Source organism: Dryas octopetala, chromosome 3 (assembly GCF_963921425.1).
Source record: "Dryas octopetala chromosome 3, drDryOcto1.1, whole genome shotgun sequence".
Lineage (NCBI taxonomy): Eukaryota > Viridiplantae > Streptophyta > Magnoliopsida > Rosales > Rosaceae > Dryas > Dryas octopetala.
Genome location: NC_141368.1, coordinates 23,664,455 through 23,685,082, shown reverse-complemented (window position 1 = coordinate 23,685,082; position 20,628 = coordinate 23,664,455). Strand labels below are relative to the sequence as shown.

General features: G+C 36.0%; 1 protein-coding gene and 1 pseudogene across 1 annotated transcript; one reads left to right on the top strand and one right to left on the bottom strand.

Annotated features, from left to right (window-relative positions):
* Positions 1–7,709: 7,709 nt before the first annotated feature.
* Positions 7,710–9,517, top strand: LOC147291904 (putative transcriptional regulator tpeD). The gene is made up of 2 exons (XM_086236061.1): positions 7,710–8,824; positions 8,923–9,517. The coding sequence occupies exons 1-2, from the start codon at positions 7,725–7,727 to the stop codon at positions 9,515–9,517; spliced, it is 1,695 nt and encodes a 564-aa protein (XP_086092187.1). The 5' UTR covers positions 7,710–7,724.
* Positions 9,518–10,051: 534 nt separating this feature from the next.
* On the bottom strand, positions 10,052–13,122 carry LOC147291903 (protein NRT1/ PTR FAMILY 5.4-like; annotated as a pseudogene).
* Between the last annotated feature and the right edge of the window lie 7,506 nt (positions 13,123–20,628).

Sequence of the window (20,628 nt, the reverse complement as noted above, 5' to 3'; positions counted from 1 at the left end):
ACCGATCCATCTCACGAAATAGTTCCGGATTATGGGTCCGTCCCAGAAGAGACGACGTTGGGGGACGCTCCAACGTTTGAACCCACTCCCGAAAACAGAGAAATCTCTATAAATTATGCATGCTTAAGTGAGCTCTAGAATCGAAATGAGATTATCATCGATGATATATTTGTATTCGCGGTAGCTACCGAAATTATAACTAGCGATGACATCGAATCTCGCTCATTTGATGAATGTCAACATCGAGACGACTGGCAAAAATGAAAAGAAGCAATCCGGGTCGAATTAGATTCCTTGACAAAGAGAAAGGTGTTTGTGCCTGTTGTTCCTACACCTCCCTATGTTAAACCTGTAGAATTTAAATGGGTATTTGTAAAGAAGCGTAATGAGAAAAACGAGATTGTGGGATATAAGGCTCGTCTAGTGGCTCAAGGATTTTCTCAACGCCCTAGGATTGATTACGAGGAAACGTATTCTCCCGTAATGGACGTCATAACGTTCCGCTACCTTATCAGTTTGGTAGTTTCCGAAAAACTGAGTATGCAGCTTATGGATGTGGTCACTGCTTATCTCTATGGGGATCTTAATACAGAGATATATATATATATATATATGAAAGTTCTCGAAGGATTTAAGACACCCAATGCAAATAATTCCAGACCACGGAACACGCTCTTCATTAGTTTGAGGCGTTCACTTTATGGATTGAAACAATCCGGATGAAGGTGGTATAACCATCTAAGTGAGTATTTGATCGGAATGAGATATGCGAATAATGATCTATGCTCTTGCGTGTTTATTAAGAAAACGAGTTCCAGTTTTGCTATTGTAGCTGTTTATGTCAATGACATGAATCTAATTGGTACTCCTGAAGAGATCAAGGAAACCGCTAAATACTTAAAGTTGGAATTCGAGATGAAGGATTTTGGGAGAACGAATTTCTGTCTCGGCCTGGAGCTCAAGCATCGTGCAGATGAAATTATGGTCCATCAATCGAATTACATCCAGAAGATGTTAAGGCGCTTTAATAAGGATAAAGCAAAGCCTTCTAGCACGCCCATGATTGTCCGTAGTCTAGATACTAAAAAGGATCCGTTTGGTCCCGCAGATGATAACGAAGAGATACTGGCACTAGAAGTCCCATATCTAAGTGCAATAGGCGCATTATTATATTTGACTCAATGTACCAGACCAGACATCTCATTCGCTGTGAACTTGTTAGCTAGATATAGCTCTGCGCAACACGCCGCCACAGGAATGGCATAAAAGACATTTTCCGCTATCTTAGAAGTACGACGGATATGGGTTTATTCTATCCCTACGCATCAAGGAATGGATTGAACACCCTCGATCCTCGGAACGATGCCTGACTTGTTGGATATGCTGACACAGGGTATCTATCAGACCCGCACAAGGCACGTTTCTAAATTGGTTATGTCTTTACCATTGGGAATACAACAATATCTTGTAGGTCTATGAAACAAACCCTTGTTGCTACCTCTTCGAATCATGCTAAGATTCTAGCTCTTCTCGAAGCAGTTCGTGAATGTATATGGCTAAGAGCAGTTTCCAAGCATGTTCGAAGTACGTGTGGGCTGCAATCCACCACTGATGAACCAACGATTATCTATAAGGATAATGCCGGCCGCTTGCATCCAGCAGATGAAGACGGGTTTCATCAAATGAGACAACACCAAGCATATTGCATCGAAGTTCTTTTTCAATCAACAGCAATGAGAGCATCAGATGATTGAAGTCAAGCAGATCCGATCTCAAGACACTGCCAAAGTCCACGTTCTTGATGCATGTTCGAGGTATTGGTTTGCGTAGATTGGCTGATTTACCTAGTATGTAGTCTTCAGGGGGAGTATCCCGAAGCATACTCACTTGACCATCGTGTACTCTTTTATCCTTCGTCCAAGGTTATTTTGTCCCACTGGGTTTTGTTACCTGGCAAGGTTTTAATGTGGCACATCTTGGCATGGTCACCCTACTCATACTACATCCTGAAGATGTGTTGATCTGATATATATGCATTTGCTCATTTTTTCCCTTCGACCACGGGTTTTTTCCATTGGGTTTACTGGGCAAGGTTTTGGTGTAGCAACTCTAATGCACCCCGCTCCCATAGACATACTATCTGCTTATGATCCAGAAGATATGACTTCACCTACTTTCGAGGTTTTGATGCGACTACTCCACATTCACGCGCGTTGCACTCTTTTTCCTTCGACCAAGGTTATTTTTGTTTCCACAGGGTTTTTATTACCTGGCAAGGTTTTAACGAGGCAACTTAGAAGCGCATAATAGAGACAACACTAATGACATGGAATATCCAAGGGGGAGTGTTGTAAATATATTATTATGTGTGGCTATTCATGTAATTAGTTATAGGGGCATACTAGTAAATGTACAAAACCCTAGTAAACCCTTCCTCTATATAAGGATATTTATAAGATGAATGAAAGACACAGATCATATTCTCTCTGCCTCTCTTTTCCACAAATCATATTTTCTACATACTTTTACAACAATTTCCTTATAGTACTGCCAATATACAAGAAATCAATATAACAAACAATTCCCAAACCTTTAGGCAGAAGAAATTATTCACAACCTAAGTATCCATATATCGCAATACACTAATCTCAAATCCAACCAGAAAAAACAACTTTCCTTTGGGAAAATTACTTATCTGTTAGGATTTAGAGATTAAAATATTTTTTGTCTATGTTTCGAAAACAATTAATCAAGACAAACAATAAACTATCCACTTTGGAAAAAGGTTCTCTTATTCTCTCAAAAACCAGACCAAATTTTTTCTGTACTTGTTGTATGTATAGATAGAAAACGTGCGTGTATGTCATGTGTTTGTAAATTAATAATCAGATGATGTGAATGTAATTAAAGGTTATGTCAATAAAAAACTAACCATCGATCAAAGATCAAAACAAAATAGTTAACTTTTATCATTCATTTCACAAACCAGACCCACAAGATTTCTGATTTTATTCCTTGCAACCTATAGAAATTAGCACATCCAAGAAAACATATACCAAACAATCTAGTTTATTCAAATGAAACTTAATTATTACAAGAAAAATTGTACTGAAGATATTAGGGGTCAATAATTAACAAGCACCTAAAATAAACCGAAAACGACACCACCAAAAACCATACCAGAATGTCGTTGATATTCTTGCTCAATACTTACAATTGCATAATCGAAAAATATCAATTGTAAATGATGAATTCAAAATGAATATGCGTAGCTCTGATACCACATGTTAGAATAACATAGATAACCTTAAATGCATGCATACAATTAAGTTAAGAACCACATCAGTCTAAACAAATTGAACAAGATCATAGAAAGGATTTTTGCTTGTAGATGCCATCAGTTTGATTCACTGCCAAAGAAGAGGTCTCCTGCTCTCTTCAGACCTGATTCTCACTAGTAATAGGAACTAGATATTTTTGAGCATGTATATTCTGAGAGAGTAGAGACCTTCTTATATATCAGTTATAACACTCACTTGTCCTCCTCCTATTAAGGAAACACAACTAACCACCTCCTTATTTGTAGTTAAGTCATTGGGATAAGATAGATCAAACATGTAGGACTCTTTATGAATTCAAACAACTGATTACATGTCAAACAAATGGTCAAGTCCACTTAGGGCCAGTTTGGTATTGCTGTGAGGAAAAACAGTTCTGAAGTAAAGTCAGCTGTAAAGTAAAACAATTGAGTGTTTGGTAAACTATGTTTTCAAAAGTGTTGTGAGTGCAAAAAATAGTATCAAAGTGTTTAGTAAATGTTAATGTAAAAGTGTTGTGGCTGTGTATAATTACTAAATTGGACATGATGCTGAAAGTGTCTTTCACTTATTTGTTTGGTAAAAATAAAAATATTTTTTTACTTGTTTTTGAAATTTGTGGCTACAAATTTGTATTAGCATTATTAATTTTTATAAAAACAACATTATTAAATAAGTATGCCTATTATTTTTTTAGGTATATTATAATTTTAAAATACAAATAAAATATCATAATTAATTATCACAATATAAAATATAACTAACAATGGAGTATTGGACATATTTTTTAATTTAAAATAAACAAAACAAAATTATAGAAATCAATGAGCGTATTATGAGTAAAATAAAATATTCATTGTTGTTGTAATTCACTGCAGTTTTAAAAAGCACGTAGAAATATGCTTTCTATTTTTGTTGTGGGGAGTTGAGAATTATGGGAAAAAGTAGTTTTTAATTTTTTTACAAACACCAAAATTTCTGTAGGTGATTGAGAATTATCATCCATAGCAACTTTTGGGTCCTCCACCGCAATCATAAATGGGGCCTTAAGATATTTCTAACATACACGCTCCGCTCTAACTTAAGGGGGAGAGTTGGAAATCAGAATCATAGCCATGATTTAAGGCCTTTCTAGATTGATAGAAGACCGTACTAATTATTTTGTATGTAATTGTCTTTTTGTAATAGCCTTTGACATAGGACTAGACAATATTCTTTCCTTATGTATTTTCCTTAGACTTAGGATGCGTTCTTTCAAGTTTCTATATATTTGTATACCTTGTACAAAGATCAATAGCCAATACAACAGAAAACACATTCTGCCATATAGCAAAACTTTCAGCGACGTTTCCTTGATTGTTGTTGTTTGGATTGACAGCAGATAGATCCTTCTTGTGGCGGCAGTCTTGTGCCTTGTGTCCATTCTTCCCACACACCCAGCAGGCTCCTTTATTTTTCTTAAAATTCTTGTAGCCTTGTTAGTAGAAAGTCTGATATTATGATCACCCAAAAGAAAAGAAAAAATAAAATAAAATTAGCTGCGGTGACTAGAAGTTGTGCCTTTTATATGCATGCTTACAATTTTCCTTTATGTATGAATGTTGGGGAAATTTTCTTCAGTGGGGGAAGTCAATTTAATGACAGCAGTGACTAGAAGTCTGTTTAGTATTGTTTTCATTTTTGGTTTTCAGTCTTTTTTTTTTTGTTAAAGAGATAGAGAGAGAAAATATATGGAAAAAATTAAAGGACAAAAGAGGGAGAAATATGAGAGATGAGAGATGAAAGAAGTGATGAAGAAATGAGGGTGAATGCATAAAACAAAACAATTTCATAATGTTTTAGTTTCCATTTCACTTACATCTTATCTCTTCCTTCACTCTACTCTCAGCTTTTATCCTTGATCTTTGATTAAAACATAAACTAAAAACTAAAATTTTAGCAAATGGGACCTAAATTATTTTCTGCACTGGGGGAATCCAGTTTTTCGAATTTAGCATTTATCCTCATAATCAGGTGTTTATCGAATTGGATATCTTACCAGAGGGTTTTTGGATTCTTGAGTTTTGGGAGAGATAACATTTTCTCCAGTACTACTGTTTCAAGATGGAAGAGACGTGGAAAATTGGGATCAGAAATTGGCTCTAATACCATATGAGAAAATATGGCAGAATGTGTTTTCTGTTGTATTGATCTATGTACAAAGGTATACAAATATATAGAAACTTGAAAGAACAGATCCTAAGTCTAAGGAAAATTAATACATGAGGAAAGAATGTCTAGATCCTATGTCAAAGGCTATTACAAAAAGACAATTACGTACATACAAAATAATTAGTCTTCTATCAATCTAGAAAGGCCTTGAATCATGGCTATGATCCTGTGAAACTGGCATATGAGAATTTCAAGAAATGGGTCTTGAATTTTTAAGGCAAATGAAATGTTGAGAGACTTTGTCCATTCTTGAATCTATGTAACATGGATCATTGTGAGGTGTTTGAGATTCTGATACCGTGATGAAGAATTCAAAGCCTATCCATTAATTGCAGACAAAAATGCAAAAGCAATTCTTTCATTACTTAAATAAAATCCAATACAATCAGGAATAAATTCCTCCTCTTTGTATAGTAGAGAGGCTGCAATACAGCTGTAGAAGGCTAAGATTAAAAATTTTCCAATGCTGGCTAATACACCAAATTCTAAAACTGTTAACTTGTCAGAAGCTGAGCTGAAGAATCTGGAGGATAAGATTCAGGAAGCTTTTTCTTCTGGGTTCTATGTTTTACAATACAAGGATGATGAAGAAATATTAGTCATTGAAAGAAACGTACAAAATCAACAGAGTCCAACAAAAAGCAAAGGCTGATTAGTATTTGATTAAGGATTGTCATAACCATATATGGGGATCACAATCAAATTAATTTGATTAAAGCACCTCGGATTAATTTTCGACTAATTTATCATTCTTTCCTTTGATATTATTTGAACTCTTTCACTGTATGTATTTGTTACCATGTCCATGAACCAACATATAAAAAGGAGATTACAGCTTATAAATTTCTCATGTTTTGTGAGTACAAACCAAACAGTTTGGTTCCTAATAAACTTTTTATCTAGGAAGCACCGATACGCAGATTTGTTGAGGTATGTCGTATCGAGGCCGAGGATAGCACCGATACGCACTAGATACGGGGATACGCGTATCGAAAGCATGCTAACCGTATCTGTTGACTTTGACTACTCGATACGGCTGCGATACTTCAGCAATACGGTCAAGATACGGTCTAGATACGTATGGGGTATTTTTTCAAGTTTTTTGTAAAATGGGGGGTCTAATCGCAATTTTAAAAAGTTTACAAATCTCAGATTAGAGCCCTAACTATTCAACGCAGCCATCACTATTCATGCGCGAAACAGAAAATGGGAGAAACCTGTTTTCGAGCAGCCATCGCCGTCGAGCAACCATCGCCGTCGAGCAAGGATCTTCGTCGAGCAGCCATCGCCGTCGAGCAGAGCAGCCATCGTCATCGAGGTTAGTCTGGTCTGGTGATCTAGTCTGTTTGTTTGTTGATTTGGTCTGGTTTAGCAGTGTATAACTTTTGTTTGTTTTATTTTATATTTCTGAAAAGTGAATTCATGAATAGTATTGGGTTTGACAAAAAAAAATCATGAATAGTATTGGGTTTATTTGTTTTGAGCAGTAATCATGAATAGTATTGGGTAGTTTGTTATTGTTTTTTTTTTTTAATTATGAAATCTGAATAATGAATAGTATTGGGTTGGGTGTGTCACTGTTTTTTCTGAAATATGAATAGTAAATAATATTGGGTTGGGTCTGTTAGAAAAAAATTAATGCTATTCTTACAATTTGTTAGTTATATTAGTAGCTCATTTGTCCAGGAAATGAGTTCAACACCAAATGTGAGTTCATCAACAAATAGTTCAACTGCAAATTCTACTGACGTTGCTGCTGTTGAGGTGAATGATAATTCCCCATTATGGCAGTATGTCAAGAATCTTGGGAAAAAAGTGGGAAGTTCTGGAGGAAATACTCAATTTATGTGCAATTTTTGTAATGGCACTTTTAATGGATCCTACTTTAGAGTGAGTTGTCATTTATTACGAAAGTCAGGAAATGGAATTGCTATATGCCCAAATTCAAAGACTCATTTGCCGAGGTTGCAAAAAGAGGTAGATGAGGCTAAAGCTAGGAAGCAAAAATCTTTACCTAATCAAGTTCCTTTACCCACAACAATGGGTTTTTCTGGGAGTAGTACTATGAGAATGGATGGTGGACTTTATGAAGATATTGTTGAGCCAAAAAAGAGGAAGGGAATGAGTGGAAGTGGAGCCATTGAGAAAGCCTTCACAATGGCAGCTAGAGAAGAATTGGATGGTGAAATTGCAAGAATGTTTTACATGGGTGGTTTGTCATTTCACTTTGCAAGGAATCCACACTATGTGCGTTCATACACTCGTGCTGTTTCTAACCCAATTCCGGGTTATGTCCCTCCAGGTTACAACAAATTGCGAACTACACTTCTCCAAAAGGAGAGGTCTAACATTGGCAAATTACTAGAGCCAATTAATATGACTTGGAAAGAGAAGGGTGTAAGTGTATGTAGTGATGGGTGGTCAGATTCACAAAGAAGACCTCTTATAAATATTATGGCTACTTGTGAAAGTGGGCCTATGCTCTTGAAAGCAATCAATACTCAAGGTGAGTACAAGGACAAATTCTACATTGCTAACATACTTATTGATGCCATTCGGGAAATTGGTTCACAAGATGTGGTTCAAGTAATTACTGATAATGCTCCAGTTTGCAAGGCCGCCGGATTGCTTATCGAAGCCAAATTTCCACACATCTTTTGGACACCATGTGTTGTCCATACCCTCAATCTTGCTTTGAAGGGAATTTGCTCACCATCTTCAAGTGCAAGACATGAAGATATTCAAGAACAATGTGGTTGGATAGCAAAGATTTATGAGGATGCTTTGATGATAAAAAACTTTATCATGAACCATAGTATGAGATTGTCAATGTATAATAATCATTGCAAGTTGAAGTTGTTATCCGTTGCCGATACACGTTTTGCCTCCACAATTGTGATGCTTAAAAGATTTAAGAAAATAAAACAAGGCTTGGAGCATATGGTGATTAGTGAAGAATGGGATTCATACAAAGAAGATGATGTGGAAAAAGCAAGAATGATCAAGGATAAGATATTAAATGAAGACTTTTGGAGAGTCATTGATTATATACTTAGCTTTACCGCTCCCATTTATGAGATGCTTAGGTTGGCCGATACGGACACACCTTGCCTTCAATTGATTTATGAGTGGTGGGATTCTATGATTGAAAAAGTGAAGGAGACTATTTATGCACATGAAAGAAAACAACTCAATGAAGCATCAAGGTTTTATGATGTGGTGCATGGAATTTTAGTGGAGCGATGGACTAAGAGTAGCACACCACTTCATTGTTTGGCACATTCTTTAAATCCTAGGTAACTGTCTTTAATATATATCTTTACTATTTAGTAAATTTTGAATATTTGGTTTTGTCATTTTAATCTTATATTGGTTACCCTTATTGTGCTTCTAGGTATTATAGCAATGAGTGGCTAACGGAGGCTCCCAACCGTATTGCTCCACACAAAGATATTGAGATCACAACCGAAAGGAAAAAATGTATCAAAAGATATTTTACTCATGAGGGGGAGCGAAGAAGTTTCAATATGGAGTATGCCGCTTTTTCGGCATGTATTGAAGATTTTGCTAATAGTGATTCAATTAAGGATAGAGGATTGGTGCCTCCGGTGAAATGGTGGATTGTCCATGGAGCTTCCACACCAATCCTCCAATCCATAGCTTTAAAGCTACTTGGACAACCTTGTTCATCCTCATGTTGTGAAAGAAATTGGAGCACTTACAATTTCATTCACTCGGTGAGAAGGAACCAAATAACACCACAAAGGGCGGAAGATTTGGTGTTTGTTCATTACAATCTTCGTCTATTATCAAGGAAAAGTCCAATCTACAAAGAAGGTGTGTCTCAAATGTGGGATGTTGGAGGGGATGAATTTGATTCCATGAATTTGGAGAGTGCCGGAACTCTTGAGGTTGCAAACCTTTCCCTTGATGAACCGGAATTAGATGCCATGTTATTTACCGATGATGGTGATGAAGATGATGAATGAAGTTCATTAGGAATTTGAATTTTATGAGTTTGTTATGTTTTATTTGGAACATGTTTTATGTATTGTTTTATTTGAACATGTTTTATTTTATGTTTTGTTTGGAACATATTTTATGAATTATGGTGTGTTTTATTTGGTATATTTAGATGATATGTGAATTTTTTTTTTTAAAAGTTTAAATATATATATAATTTTAATAGCCGTATCGGTGTTCTTATTTTTTAGAAATTTGCCGTATTGCGTATCGGTGTCGTGTCACGTATCGGTGCCATACCCGTATCAGTGCTTCCTAGCTTTTTATAGTTGAATCCAGATGTGTGCAAAATGTTGGAAGAGATGTAAAGCGGCAGAGAGGCTTCTACCATATTCTACAAAACCCTTTATATATAAAACACAAAATGAGCACAAGCATGTTTAATTTATTTTCCACTTCTGTATGGGACGACCTCAATTATAAGGAACTCAATTGCAAGTTAGGCCATTAGCATCACCTCTTGATGATCCAGGTTAAGTCAGCTCTTTCTCATTGGTTTCTTACTTTTTGTACACAAAACCTTTGGCAATCCACATGTAAACACACAGATTTATAGTGCTCAAAGCTGCAATTACCCAATAAAAGTAATCGAGGTGGGCACGATTCATGTTGTCACTAAGCCATTTTTCACCATCCTTCGTGCTAATTGCTTGCACCGCAGTTATTATACCACTGCTTACGAAGTTTCCAATGCCTAGAATGCTGAGGTATGATGCTGCTCCCATGCTTCTCATTGCCTCCAGCATTTGATCATAGAACAATTCTTGGAGTCCAACAAATGTAAATGCATCGGATAAACCACATATGATGTACTGTGGAATTAACCACCACACTCTCATTGGTACTATTGCTTTGGGGTTGTCCAGGAGGTTGTGGTCTTTTACAATGCTGACCCTTTTGGCTTCTACCAGAGCTGACACAGCCATACTGATTATTGATAGAAATAGGCCTGTCCCCATTCTTTGTAGGATGGTGATGCCTGAGGAGTGTCCGGTGAACTTTCGAGCGGTTGGGACAAAAACACAGTCATAGATTGGAATGACAACTATAATTGTGAGGCCGATGAAGATTTGAAGTGATGCTGGGGGAAACTTAAAGTTTGCACCGATTGATCGGATCATTGTGCTTCCTTGCTTGGTGAAGAAGGTCTGAACAAGGGATTGGACTACAGCAAACATTAAGCAACACATCCATATGGGAAAGAGGCGTAGGAGGAGCTTTACTTGTTCTACTTCATTTAGTAAGCATAATCTCCAAGGATTTCTGGTCTGGCTTGAAGCATCCAGGTGGTCAATCATCATTGCCTTGTCCAAACATCTAAAGACAAATCATAGCAGAGAAGGGGAGGGAAACAGATCATAAATAAACAACTAAGAAAAAAAAGGGTACACAATCAAAAATAGTAAGACAAATCATGTTGGTCTTATATGTTAATGTTGTACATAAAAATGTAAAGAGAAAAACTATTTGTACCACATTTAATAACCTCGTCACATTTAATAAAAATGGTGTAACCTGTTGCCCCCTTATCACCTCCCATCACATCCCTTAATTCCCTTGTGTGTATATATACCTTACCTAGCTATATATGAACTCTTCTATAAATGCAGGTCTTTGCACCCTATGAAAAATACTAAATGCGATTCCAATGTTCATATTTTATCATGAGTTCATGACCTACCTGTATAAATAGACCTCGCCTCTGTCAGAAATGTGATATAGTGGCAGATTCAAATGCACCATTAAGGTGTCAATTGACCCCATAAAGTTAATTTTTTTCTCATTAAATTTAAGGTATAATCCCTAATTAAGTTCTTTAAATTTTCTTTAAGAGATGCGGCAAAAACTGTTTGATAAAATACTCAAAAGACAAATTTCTGAATCCCCACTGTGCAAATATAGTCTGAATAGCAACACTCAAAATCTAGACATAAAGTTCAATTTCAATTACACAATTCACAAAAAGAAAAAAAAGATTATAATATAACCAAAAGTATGTAGTAGTGGTAGTGGACAAGCTATACTTATGCAGAGTTGTGTATATAAAAATTATACAAAGCTAGATAAGATAAGGCTTGGATTATGGTGGCCTATTACCATACCTGAATTGATTGGTATGTAGCAAGGTCCTAGTCGAAGTAGGCTGTTGATCACTCTGGTCATCTCTATAATTCACACCCAAACCATCAGTTGTCGCATTGATACGCCTCTTCCTTGCTGCGGCTACAAGCACTTGAGCCACCATGGTGAAGGGACTGCCCCGAGGTCCCTGCTTTCGGTACCTTTTGGAACCCAACAGAAACACACCGAATGCCACCGCCATTACCCCTGTCATTATTCCAAACCCTGCCGGCCACCCAACATTATCCTACATGGAACACAAACCCTATTCACACACACATTTTGGGATTTAGGTAACACCACGTCATCATGCCGCATGGTATTATGGGCACATACAATAATTCTCTGACCAGCAAGCTAGTGAGTCCCTCACACGATCACGTATATATTAATCATAATGAACCATTGAACTAAAAGAAATTTGGAATTATTTCAAAACCATTGAACCAAATCACTAATGCTGGAAGGAAATTGAATTTTATGTGGTTGAAGTTTCAGAAAAAGGAAAAACATTTGTGTATGTCAATATATGACTACCAAAATGACTAACTTTATGTATTTTGTGGTTGAAGTGTATTGACCTGCACATATATGACTACCAAAAAGGCAGCAGAGGCGCCAACTACAATCCCCAAGTACCACCAGTTGAAGAATGAGCTCTTGGCCTTTCTCTGCTCCAGAGAGTCCTCACGAAACTGGTCCGCTGCGAAGGTTTGTACGCAGGGTTTGTGCCCACCTTGCCCAACTGACATTATGTACAGTGATACGAAGAACAATGTGCTCCGGACATGCAGTGGAATTATTGAAACTGTTACGGTTAACATAATCATTCCCTGCATAGACATGAAAAGTTAGCAGAGTAATACTGGATGTATCACATTTTCTATACACGGCGTGTGTCACACCTTTTTATTTTTATTAGAAATGTGGTATATGTATAGTTTTATCTACATTCGGGTTTGAAATTAGAAGGTTAATGTATATGAGGTATGATTTGAACGGACCATACAATAAATGATGGAGGCGATAAAGATGGTGTTGAATCGACCAAGAAAGGCATCAGCTATGAAGGCTCCGAGGATTGGGAGCAGAGATGAGACACAACCCAAGTGTTGACATTCTTTGCAGCAGAGGGGATGGATTGGTGGAGTTCATTTGTGAGGTATGTGATGAGGTTACCAGCCATGCCATAGTAAGCAAATCTCTCTGCCATTTCAACAACTGCAAAAACAAGCAAAACCAAATAAAGTAGAAAAAACAAATTTAAGAGACTAATTCATTAAACAATTCTAAGAAGATGGAGAAGTAGCTAGAGATGAGGAAGAAGCTTACAGATGATGAAAATGGCAGCACTCCAGCCACCTCTGGAACTGGAAGGTTCTTGTTGGCTGAGGTTCGTCTCAGTATCTTCATGGACACTTACTGGGTGTGCAGAGACAGAGCTATCCATAGAGAATTGGTGAATAAATTTGGTCTGGCTTTAGTGGAGTGTTTGAGAGCCAATTTTGTGTGTTTGTGAACTTTTGTCAAACATTGATGTAAGAGAGTTGTCTTTTTATTGGTTGATGGCCAAGATATATAAGCAACATATAATATATATAATATACATAAATGATCACTCGCTCACCATAAAGCGGAGAATTTCCCGCTCACCTAACCACCCAGTAACGAATTTCAATGATCGGAACCGCCCATATTTTAGAGCATCATTTAAAGATCACCCTTGCAAAAAATCAGTCAAATCGAAAACTGTTTAGCCAGTGTATTACTGTCAACATCATTTTAACCTTATCTGACGAATTGTATTTGTCTGCAAAGTTTGGAGGACCAAACAAATTATCGATTTGGCTAATTTTTTACAGGGACGACTCTTGAGGATGGACCTAAAAAATGGACGGTCCTGATCATTGAATTTCCAGCTCTATGGTGAGCGGGTGATTAGGTGAGCAGGGAATTCCTCGCTCTATGGTGAGCGAGTGATCATTACTGTATATATATATATATATATATATATTCAGCCATTTAATTCTATTGAAAATAGATAGACAAATACAGTTTGTGATGACTACTGGGGCTTTGTTTGGTTCGTGGAATGAAACTTTTGACTCCAATATTCTCATAAATTTTTGTATTTGGTAATGTTATAACTAGGAAATTTTTTTTTTTTTAAATTTCTTTCTCATATTTGGTTTGTGCAATAATAGCTAATTAATATAGGTTCATTGAATCTAGGTACCAAATTTCAATGTTTTTCATTTTAATTACCAAAACGTTTATGTCATTTCACTTAAATACTAAATTTTAGTTTAGGTACGTACTAACTTTTAAAAACATAGTTCTTTCGTATTGTTTCCCGAGTGCTCAGCACTGTCATCAAATTTCTCCCAAGCGCTAGACACTGTTCACTGATCGCTTGGGAGAATTTATTTATTAAAAAAAAAAACACAACTATGACTATCCAACAGTCACAATTTTTTTTTTCTGATTTGTTATTTTTTTCAACTTTATAAATGCCAACGTGGCCATAAAGCAGTATGTTTAATGATGTGGCGCTAGTTCCATGCCTTGTCCTGCGCAATCCCCAACACATGTCCGCCTACCTTCTTACACGGGCCCACCACTCACTCCCATTTCCCTCCTAAAATATATTTCTCATATAATATATGATCTAGAAATATAGTTGTAATTTTGTGAATTTGAACCCCTTCCCCTAACTATGAGAGAAAGATGAGTGAGTGGTGGACCCACATCAAGAGGTAGGCGGATATATGTCAGAAATTGGGTTGGACGAGGTGCGGAACTAATGTCACATCATTAAACATACCGCATCATGATTGGCCACACTAGTAATTAACTAGTGTATATAGATTTATAAAGACTTTTGTAAGCTTTTTTTAAGTAACAAACTTTTATGGTGCGTTTGGATGCAGTAGTTTGAAATTACTAAGGAATTCACAAATGACGGAATTTAAAACGATGTGATTTAAAATTCTAGAATATGTAGATTCTCTTGTTTGGATAACATGTAAACATAATAAAGTTTAAATACGGAATTTATGGTAGTTTTAATTTTTGATGCATCAATTCAAAAGAGTGATGGTGATGGTGGCAATAATAAAAATGATGTTTATAGTGAGTTGACCATATTGGTAGGGGTGATGGCCCACAAGCGGTGAGAGAAATGGTGGTGGCTAAAATTGGGGTGTTGGCGGTGGCGATGGTGGTGGTGGTGGTGTCGGCAATGGCGGTGATGGTGGTGGCGGCGGTGACGGTGACGGTGACGGTGATGGTGGTGGTGGTGGTGGTGGTGGTGGTGGTGGCGGCGGCAACGGCAACGGGGGTGGTGGCGGGGGTGGTGGTGTTAGTGGTGGTGACGTTGGTGGCAGTGATGGTAGTGTCAACACGACTTATTTTTCTTTTGTAAAAATTAGAATTTTGAAAATGACACCAATTTAGGTGGAATTTAAAGTTGGAATTTTACAGCTTTCAAATCCCAAGTTTTTTTCCACCTAGAATTTACAAAATTCTGTATTTATTGATCCAAACAAGGAAATTAGAGCATGTAATTTCTTAAATGCTGAGTTTTGTTTAAATTCCGAGTTTTTTTCCTCCATCCAAACACACCATTATAGAATTTATAGATTTTCACAGAGTGCTACAGAATCTATAAAAATCTTTAGAAATCCGCAGGGGATCAAGAGGTTGGATTTATAATGACTTTGAAATACACATAAAAGTCTTTCAAAGTCTATTAAAATCCATCATTAAATGAATTCCATAAAAGTCAATGACTTTTTAAATACACATAGATTTTTATTGACTTTTTAAAAGTCTTTAACAGTCTTAATTGAATAGTACATGACTTTTATAAACTCCTTAAAATTCTTAATTGAATACATGCATATAGACTTTTACGGACTTTTTTAAATTCTTAATTGAATACCATATGACTTTTAAACTTCACAAAAATCCTTTAAAATCCATATACAATACACCGCACTTAGATATTAGTTTACAAACGCATTTGAAAGATTTTATTGCTCGTGGACCTAGTTGAAATACCCCCAATAGTTGATGGGTAACTTTGTACTTGAGCCATCTTTTTATATATACATACAGCTGTTGTTGCTTGGATAGTTGGCCTTCAATTATCTGGGTTTAATTATAACACGCCAATGTAAAGTAGGCGCCGCACTTCATAGATTGAATTCACTGAAACACCTAAGAGTAGCAAATAAAGAGGGGAGAAGATACAAGTTGCCATTTTACTTGGAAAGTGCAGGCGTGGATGTTTGAGGTTTTGCTGTTATTGGATATCGGGTAGGAAAAAAATATATGTAGTAGTGGATCCTTTAATTATTATTGCTATATATATGTATTTTCAAAGTTGCTATCATTAGAAATAGGCATTGATGAGTGCATGTTCAAAGGATATATAAGGCATGGATTATAGAAATCTGTCCTGCATCATCAAGTTGATGGAATATGTATATGCATTCTATAAATATATACTGCTAGATGCTGGCCTGGCGTTACTAAATTTGTTCATTGAATTTGTTTTAAGTGATGTGTGAGTGTATAAGTGTTGGTATCTTGTTAGAAGTAAATGAAATTGAGAATGAAATTGGATTTGAATAATGAAAACGCAGATAAACGCGGATACATCATTTGGTGAATACAAATTGTGAAAGAATTAGTTTAGCGTAGTCATTCATTCTAGTACTAAATTATAAGAGAAAAATAATATTGACAACATGTTTTACCCATTACTCGTTACAAGAACAATTCAATAATTAATATTTTGGTCAAGGCTCATAACTAGCTAGTACTATTTACTAGCTAATTTTCGGCATTATTTACTCACAAAGTATGTCTCTACGTTTGATAATTTAAGATTTGGTTGTCGTCCAAGTTCCTCTCTAGGTTTTGTGTTGGTAATTTTTAACAACAATATTAAAACCTTGCAAGCGCACAAATCAAATGATAGTATAGTAAGCAAGCAAGGGTCATTCCCACAGAGATTGTAATCTAAAGAGATGTTTATCAATGTCACACAAAGAAAACTAGAACACAATTAAACACGAAAACAAACACCAAAGGGGTTTTGATTTAATTTTGTAAATAAAACAAAACAAGGAAAAGAAAACAAAACAGAATTTAAATTAGAGTTTAAGAGAAATTGGTTTAAAATCAATCAAGAACAATAGCTAGGACTCACTATCCACCTCTAAACAATCAATCAATCCATAAACAACAATAGATAATCAATTTCTAGCAAGCATATGATGACGACACTCACAACAAGATCATGGCATTTGACTCAAGTTGTATGATTCTCTCTTAAGTGTATGTAAGGTGTATGGCATTTACATCAATACGTGTATTCTTAATTGAAATCCAGTATGGCATCTACTCAAATTAACAATCAAAAATCCATTAAGATCAAAGAGAATATGAGTGTCACAAAAACCCTAAAACATGGCATTTGTTATTAGGAATTCAAGAATCGATTTCTCATAACTAGTTCTTAACCCAATTATTCGTTGCAAACAAGAGCACATTCAATATGGCAATTGACATATGTTCTACAACAATTTAATTCCGATACATGCTTCAAAGTTAGCTACTCAAAGAATCAAAATATCAAAATTCACATAATATAGAGAAACCGAAATCATCACTCTTGTAGAAACTGAAAAATCCATTCAAACTTGTTTATAGAATTGAAATCATGTTTAGGGCTTCAAGATTAAGCCCTAACTAACAAGAAATTAGTTACTCATGTTCTTGGATGATCTCAAAAATAAATACATGAGGACTGAAAATTAAAAGAAGAAAGGAAAAGAAAGAACTCGCTGGCAGCTTTCTCCTCTTGTCGTTGCTCTCCTTAGGACGTGAATCTCCTTGTATGGGGCCTTGGCTGGCTTTTTATATGACTTACATCAAAGTCCTAAACCCTCAAATTGACTGAAAAGTCGTCCAAGAAGTCTTGGTAAACAAGGAATCCAAATAGGAAAGTAAAGATCACAATTCCTAACTCCACAGGGAAATACAGCTCAGCCCAATTGTCACACGATTTGGGGATCTTCGGCCTTCTAGAAAAATCAGTAAAAATATATTTTAGAAAGATAAATGTCTTATCTTTCCAACCATATATGGCACGTAACTTGGAAAATTCGGAAAGGCTTCCGTTTCTTCATATTCACGTAACATGTACGAAACTGTCCTGTCTGCACGTAGGCTAACTTTACTTGTAAAACTGTACCAATTGGCTCGGTAATAAATTCTAGAAAAATCACAGATTGAACTTCAAGGTGTTAGCTTTCATTTCCAATTGGCCTTGCGCTAAAATTCCTCTGAAAAGTTGATTTTCCCTTAAAAACCTTCTATGAGCGCAGAAAAGCTGAAAATCAGAAAAGTGAAGTAATAAGCCCTTTTTAAATCTAATTCTTCTACAAAACCTAAGTAAAAAGAGTACATAAATGAGTATATTTATGGACTTATCAAATACCCACAACTTAGATTTTGCTAGTCCTCGAGCAAAACAAAACGAAAAATAAAAACAAAAGAACAAACACTCAACGCAAACAAGCGATCGACTAACTTCCCAATATTGATCTCAAAGATAATCACAAACCGTTAGCTAACTTCCAAGAAATAAGCAACAATAACTCAAGACATTATCAAAGGATTAACCAAACTTGAATTGAAAAACTTGGATGTAGTGTGTGAAATAGCCAACATTAATACAACCCACAACTTAAGCTTCACAGAAGTTAAATAACCAAATAAGAACAAGCTTCAACTTCAAATCTCATCACGGATGTTCACTCCAATAAAAGCACTCGAAATTTGACTAGTTATTGTCACTCATAAATATGTGAGTGGAATCAAAGCAATATGATATACTCACATAATTGAAATAAAGGCTCAAGACAAATATAAAAAGATCTCATGGAAAGATATCACATACTTGAAACATTTAAACCATCCGACCATGGTACTTCCACACCTATTCTCCACATGAGGAACCACACTTCTCCTTGGATCAAGTAGGACTTTCACTAAGGTTGTAATGGGGCTTAGGGTGATGGATGGAACAAGAAAAAGATATGGATGAACAAATTCTAAGGAATTTATAGAGCTTTCCATTATAACATCTTGCACTCTGAGCACGAAACTTCATATTGATACTGTCTTAAATATATATATATTTTTTTTTAAACTAACTCCATTAGCTTTCTAATCAACCCATGTAACAAGTGTTAGGCCAATAACTCCCAAGCTAGATAGCTTTAGGGTATTAAGTGTAAAACACTCCTCGGGCTTAAAAACTCGAGTTGAAAAGGCTTCGAAATTAGCTTTATTATTATTATTATTATTTTTTTTTTTGATAGTATCCTTTACTTTCCACATGATTGAACAATTTGTGCAATTTTCCCTTAACAACGAAAATACTCTATAGAACTCCTTAGAAGGGTATAGGATAAACATATGATAGATTAAGGTGAGGAAAAATGGGTAAAGAACGAAAAAGCTTACATAAAAAGGCACAAGGGGGTTAACTAGGGTTAAAAGTGATATGTGTTGGCTAGAAGGGCTCAAACGAAAGAAACAAGGCCTATATCACTTCCTTGGATCCATGTGGTTCATGAAATATGCCTCAAATAGATAATGAAAATGGTTCTAGCAAATAACTTAAACATCCTCAAGTACTTGACTAAAACAAAGAATAATGAGATCACAACGACTTGTAGACAAGAAAATTATCGAATAGTATATAACACTCAAGAATGAAAGGCATAGGCTCAAAAGCTTACATAATAAGGGTTATATAAGTCTACACTAGCCTTATTTGGGAATTTAAATCATGTGAACTCCCCATTCGAACATCATATTAATATGGCTATGTGCAAAAAGATTTACCAAGTTAAATCACAAAATTATGGTTAACACAAAGATAATGTAAAGAATTAATGTCATGCTCACAATTCCTTGAAAGTTAATTGCAAATAAAATTCAATTTCATCATAGAATTGGGAAGTGACTACTGCAAACAATTAGAAACAAAACCCTAATTGAAAACAAAACAAAAAAATTTTTTTTTTTTTTAATTGCTCTAGAGGACCGGTCCTCAAAGGAGAGGACCGGACCTCCAGAGAGCATGGCTCTAGGAAGTGCACAGAAGGACCGGTCCTCAAAGGAGAGAGGACCGGACCTCCAGAAGCGAAGCTCCATTCCAGCTACAGAGAGGACCGGTCCTCCAAAGAGAGGACCGAACCTCTGGGCCAAAAATTTTGAGATTTATTTTTTTATTTTTTATTTTTCTAAAACCCTAGAAATCTAAGAACAAAAACGAAAGAACTTGCCTTTCCCCCCAAACTTAAATGACACATTGCCCTCAATGTGAAAGAAATACAAAAACAGCAGCAGACAAGAACAGAATTGGAAACAAAGACAGAGGACTGCTGCATGCGTTATGAAACCAAAGAACTCAATCACCCACAACTTAAAACAAACATTGTCCTCAATGTTGAAAACAAAGAAAACTAATTCATGCAAAGTCAATTAAAGAGAGAGAGAGGGTGTGAGAACTTCCCGGGTTTGTGTAGGTGTCTGGATGAGCAAAGCATATGTCGAAGTAGGAGAGGATGGACAATGTAACGAATGCTTGGGTTGCCTCCCAAGAAGCGCTAAGTTTAAAGTCTTCAGTCAGACGCGGCTCTTTAGATGATTAAACAATAGATGGGGGCGGTGCATGCACGTGCATGCTCTCTTTTCCAAGCTCAAAAGATTCATAGTATGGCTTCAAGCGATGTCCGTTCACTTTGAATATGTTTCCCGTCCTGTCATTTTGAACCTCAACTGCACCATGAGGGAAAACATTAGTAACAACAAAAGGACCGTACCATCTAGAACGTAAGTTACCTGGGAATAGCCGGAGGCGTGAATTGAA